Below are 5,586 nucleotides of genomic sequence, written 5' to 3'. Positions count from 1 at the left end.
TGTGACACTGTGGGGCCTTGTGGAACTAAGAGGACCATGGTGACATCGTGCAGCCCCACAGAACCAGGGGTCCAACGTCGTGCTATGGGGCAAAATGGAACCAGGGAGTGCACCGTGACACTCTGGGTCCTTGTGGAACCACAGGGGCCATTGTGACACTGCAGGGCCTTGTGTAACCAAGGGGTTTCACCATTTTCACACTGTAAAACCAAGGAGACCATTGGGAGACTCCAGGGCCCAGTGGAACCAAGGGGCCGTTCTGACACTGTGGGGCCTCATGGAACCAAGGGGACATTGTGACACTGCAGGATCCTGTGTAACCAAGGGGCCACTGTGGCACGACGAGGCCTCAAGGAGGCCACTGTGTGGCCTCGTGGAAACAAGGAGTCCGTTGTGATATTGAGGGGACTTGAGGAACCACAGAGACCATGGTGACAGTGTGGGACCTCATGTAACCATGGGGCCATTGTGACACTCTGGGGCCCCATGGAACCAAGGGGCCACTGTGGAACTGCAGCACCAACGAGAACACTGTGACACTCTGAAACCCCATGGTAGCAAAGAGTCCATTGTCACATTTTGGGGCCCCATGGAACCAAGGAGACCAGTGTGACAGTGCAGGGCCTGGTGTAACCAAGAGGCCATTGTGACATTGAGGGGCCCCATGGAACCAAGGACGTCTTTGGAAATGACACCAAGCTGGGTGAGTGTAGATCTGCTGGAGCATAAGAGGGATCTGCACAGGACCCTGGACAGGTTGAATCCAGGGAACAAATCCAACAAGGTGAGGTTGAACAAATCCAAGTGCCAGGCCCTGATATTTGGCTCCAGTGCTACAGGCTGGGGACAGAGTGGCTGAACAGCAGCCAGGCAAAAAGGAACCTGCGGGGACTGAGGGACAGCAGGCTAGACATGAGACAGCAGTGTGTCCAGGTAGCCAAGGAGGCCAATGGCTCCTGGCTTGGATCAGGAATAGTGTGGCCAGCAGGAGCAAAGCTGATGCGCCAGCACTTATCTGCCCCAGCTCTGCACACAGACATTGCTGCTGCATCTCCAGAGAAGGCAACAAAAGGGCATCTCTGCAGAAAACTCTGCTGGACATGCTTTAGTTCCTTTAAAGCCACTGAGATTGCATCCCCTTCATTGACACAGTCTGTGGCCACAGGGAAGGTGGAGAGAAACAAAATGAGAAATGGAACAAACAATGACATTTTTTGTGGACAACATGAAAAAAAAAAAACAAAGGAAAGAACCTCCAAAATGAAACCAACACAAAGTATCAAAAATTACTTTTATTACAAGTGATTAGCAAAAACTGGCCGGCAGTTTAATTTTTTTGAAAGGATCCAGTCATCAGTCTGCACACTGCAGCCTTGAGCTCCTGATTCCTCATGCTGTAAATGAGGGGGTTCAGGGCTGGAGGCACTACCGAGTACAGAACTGACAGGGCCAGATCCAGGGATGGGGAGGACATGGAGGGGGGCTTCAGGTAGGCAAATATGACAGTGCAAAAGAAGAGGGAGACCACGGCCAGGTGAGGGAGGCAGGTGGAAAAGGCTTTGTGACGTCCCTGCTCAGAGGGGATCCTCAGCACAGCTCTGAAGATCTGCACATAGGAGAAAACAATGAACACAAAACATCCAAAACCGAAACAGATGGAAAACACAAGGAGTCCCAGTTCCCTGAGGTGGGATTTGGAGCAGGCGAGCTTGAGGATCTGTGGGATTTCACAGAAGAACTGGCCCAGGGCATTGCCATGGCACAGGGGCAGGGAAAATGTATTGGCTGTGTGCAACAGTGAATAGAGAAAGCCACTGGCCCAGGCAGCTGCTGCCATGTGGGCACAAGCTCTGCTGCCCAGGAGGGTTCCGTAGTGCAGGGGTTTGCAGATGGACACGTAGCGATCGTAGCACATTATGGTCAGGAGGAAATAATCTGTTATACCACAGAACACAAAAAAGAAGACCTGTGCAGCACATCCTGTGTAGGAGATGTCCCTGGTGTCCCAGAGGGAATTGTGCATGGCTTTGGGGACAGTGGTGCAGATGGAGCCCAGGTCAGTGAGGGCCAGGTTGAGCAGGAAGAAGAACATGGGCGTGTGCAGGTGGCTGCTGCAGGCTACGGCGCTGATGATGAGGCTGTTGCCCAGGAGGGCAGCCAGGGAGATGCCCAGCAAGAGGCAGAAGTGCAGGAGCTGCAGCTGCCGTGTGTCTGCCAATGCCAGCAGGAGGAAGTGCCTGATGGAGCTGCTGTTGGACATTTGCAGTTTCTTGGCATGAGGATCTGTAAAAAAAGTAATCATGGAGTAGTTGGGTTTGGAGAAGACTTGAAACATCCCAGCACAGCTTGGGGGCACTTTACCCCCTCTGCCTGCTTAGGGCTCTGTTGCCTGGAGCTGTCCCTGCCAGCAGCTGCTTCCCTCTGCCCAGGGCTGGGTCCTGCCAGGGCTGCCAGAGCCCAGCCCAGCCCTGGGGGCTCAGCTCTGCCCTGCAGACCCCTCCCATCTCTGGCACTTCCCAGGGGCAGCTCTGGATCTGCAGGCTCTGATGGCAACGTCAGAGCAACCCTGAGGAGGCTGGAAAAGTGACAGTGATGCAGTCTCTAATGGACCCTGTACTGATTTCTCTCACTGCCTGGTTTGTAAGATCTGAGATAACTTTTTTTACTGTTCTAAACCTGAACCAGAGACGAATATCTATAGACAATTTCCTACCCAGGCAACCCTGAGTAGTACATAAAAAAAGCAGAATTTTCCCTTGTATGCAGCCCTTGACTTGCTGTGCTCCCTGTATAATGTACTTGGAAATGTTGTTTAGTTAAATGCCATGCTGGCAGAAGTCCTGAACAACACAGCATCCTCACCACACAAGGAGAACATTTCCAAACCTTACCATCTGTCTCCTCTCGCTCAGACCTCAACCCCCAGTGCTGGGAGCAGCTGCCAGGGCCGGCTGAGAGCTGTCCCTGGCAGGCAGCAGAGTCCCTGCCCCAGCACAGCACCCTGGGCTGCAGGACCCTGCTCTGCAGGACAGCCCTGGGCACCCCTGGCTGCTCTGCACAAGGCACAATCAGAGAATGTACTCACAGAGTCTGTAGGCATTGGGATGTTCCAGCTTTAGGAGATGGCTCCAGGAGCTGCAGCTGCATTGTCCTGCAGCCAGAGGTTCCTGTGCCAAGGGCTGGCAGTGATTCTGCCCCAGGCACTTCTCAGCACCTTCCCAGCCCTGACTGATGGAAGCTCTCTGTGCCTCTGTGCTGTGCCCGGGGTGGCTGCAGGCAGTGCCCCAGCCCTGCTGGGCTGGCAGAAGAGCTGCTCATCAAGAGAAATGTGCTTTTGAAGCTTTGCTTGGTTACCAGGAGCTGCCTCTGTGCCAGGAGCCCAGCCCACCTCAGCAGCACAGACACAGCACAAGGAATTTAATGAACCTCTGGAGCTTTGTGATCAGGCCCCGAACATCAGTCCCTCAGAGGGAGCTGAAGAAACCTCTCAAGAACTCCAAGTCAGAATCCAACTCCAAAGTTTCTTGGACTTGTAATGGGTCCCACTGAGGGACACGACTGAGAAAGTGTCCCCAGGCCCCAGGCAGAGCAGAGAACTGGAGGCAGTGATGACAGGTGGGGATAAAGAGAAGCCAAGTCTTGGTGCCCTGGGCCAAAGCAGGGTCTGTGCCACCAATGGCTGTGAGGAGACACCTTGTCCTGAGGCCCTGGGGCCTCCTGGCACAGCCCCAGCCAGGCTGGGCACTGTCAGCCCCTTGGCCTGCCCTCAGCATCCCCCCCTAGCCCACATCCCAGTGGCCTCAAGGATCTGCTGGAAGGAGTCCCTGGGGAGCCTTGCTCAGGAATGGCCCTGGGGGCTCCTTAATGCTCCAAGGGACTGCAGGTTTTTCAAAGGACTTTGGGTTTGGCTTTTGCCTTGGAGTCTCTGAGAGGTTTGTGCAGTCATGGCCTCCAATTATCTGCTTTAACTAGTCCCTGGAGAGGCTTTGTCAGTAACAACACTCAGTGGGGCGCATTAACGCTTCAGAGTACTTCAGTTATTTTAAGGTACTTGGTGTTTCCCTTCTGATACAGACTCTGTGAGAGGTTTGTGCAATCATGGCTCCAATTATCTGCTTTAACGAGTCCCTTGAGAGCTCTGTACTGACACTCAGTGGTGCTCATTAATACTTTGAGATACTCAAGGTTTTTAAGGTACTTTGGAATTTCCTTTCTACACTGAGTCTCTCAGAAGTTTTTTTGCCGTCCTGGTCTCCAATTCTCTTCTCCAAGGAGTCCATGAGGAGCCTGTGTTGGGATGGACCTCAGTGAGACCCATTGGTGCCTTGAGACACTTTGGGGTTTTCCACTGGCTTTGACTCTTGGAAAGGTTTGTGCAGTCTCCCGTCAGACCCAGGGTTCCAGGGCTCTGCTCCAAATGCACCACAGGGCTCATTAGGATCAAGCAAGTCCTGACAAACCATGGCTCTGCCTTGATTACTCTCTGGTCTGGAGCAGTTCATCAGGAAGATTTCCTTTTACCGTTATGGAGAAATATTTCAAGGAGCTTCTGAGAAATATGTAATCCTATCTTAAAGGGTGTCTTTTATTGCTGTTCTTATTATACAAGAGGTGATTGCACCATTCTGTGATTGATGCTGATGAAGGGTCTCTCCTAAGGAGGTCTGGCCAGGTCAGAGAAGTTATACCTTGAGAGCTGATCCATTGGTGACAACCTTGCCTCACATTCCCCAACGCCATGTGACAAACTATTTTTACTTTCAAAAATGTAAATGCTTTATTAAGACCTTATCATAATACAACAGAAGACTGAATAAATGAAAGCATACAATGCCAGGAGCAAAAATTCAGTCACTGTGTGCTCATCTACAAAATGGATATTCTGTTTTTTACACCTCTAGCCCCCCCCAAAGTCTTGTCAATCGACTTCTTCTCTGTCCAGTGGTGGAGATCACTGTCTTAGTCCTTGATTGGAGCTCAGGTGCTGCCACAGTAACAAGCCCACCCTCCCAAATGCCCCGACTACTGAGGCCATCCTGTGATAACAATGCCAGGGGGAAGGGAAGGATACTATACATCTAGAAACCTTCTCTTAACATATATTTAATATTCACTCTTTAATTGTGAGAGTCAACTGTAGAAATGCTCATCTATAATAAACCCCCCTTTTCTATAAGTAATTTTTTTCAAACAGTTGAGTAAAAAATTTTCTCTCTTTCTTGAATGAGTCATACCAGCATCTGTTGATGTGGGCAAGGACAGTGGGAACAGCAGAAAAAATTTCAGGTTTTCCTTAGACACACTTATTTGGAATGGACAAAAGGGCATCACAGAGGTTCAGTATGGCTTTGGCTGCCATCTACCGTGACTTTGTGGTTGCTACCCATAGTTGGTGCTTCTTAGGGGTCAGTACAGAGGCCATCTTGGTCCTGCCCTCCAGTCCCTGTTGAATTAAAAAGCAATTGAGGAATGATAGAGGTCTGATATGGCCTTTTGTCCCTACCTTATCATGCCTACAATGGTTCATACCAGCAGCAGGGCTATGGAGCCTTCTTGGTAGCAAACAAAGGGGCCAACCCAATCTTG

The 5,586-nt window shown here is 51.2% G+C and overlaps 1 protein-coding gene across 1 annotated transcript; it reads right to left on the bottom strand.

The window, feature by feature from the left end:
• Positions 1-1,327: 1,327 nt before the first annotated feature.
• Positions 1,328-2,260, bottom strand: LOC141731659 (olfactory receptor 14C36-like). The gene has a single exon (XM_074558071.1). It carries the CDS (start codon positions 2,258-2,260, stop codon positions 1,328-1,330), a length of 933 nt encoding a protein of 310 aa, XP_074414172.1.
• Positions 2,261-5,586: the final 3,326 nt, after the last annotated feature.

This window comes from Zonotrichia albicollis, chromosome 24 (genome assembly GCF_047830755.1).
Source record: "Zonotrichia albicollis isolate bZonAlb1 chromosome 24, bZonAlb1.hap1, whole genome shotgun sequence".
NCBI classification, from domain to species: domain Eukaryota; kingdom Metazoa; phylum Chordata; class Aves; order Passeriformes; family Passerellidae; genus Zonotrichia; species Zonotrichia albicollis.
Note: the sequence above shows the minus strand (reverse complement) of the source record. Positions and strands in the feature narration are given on the sequence as shown.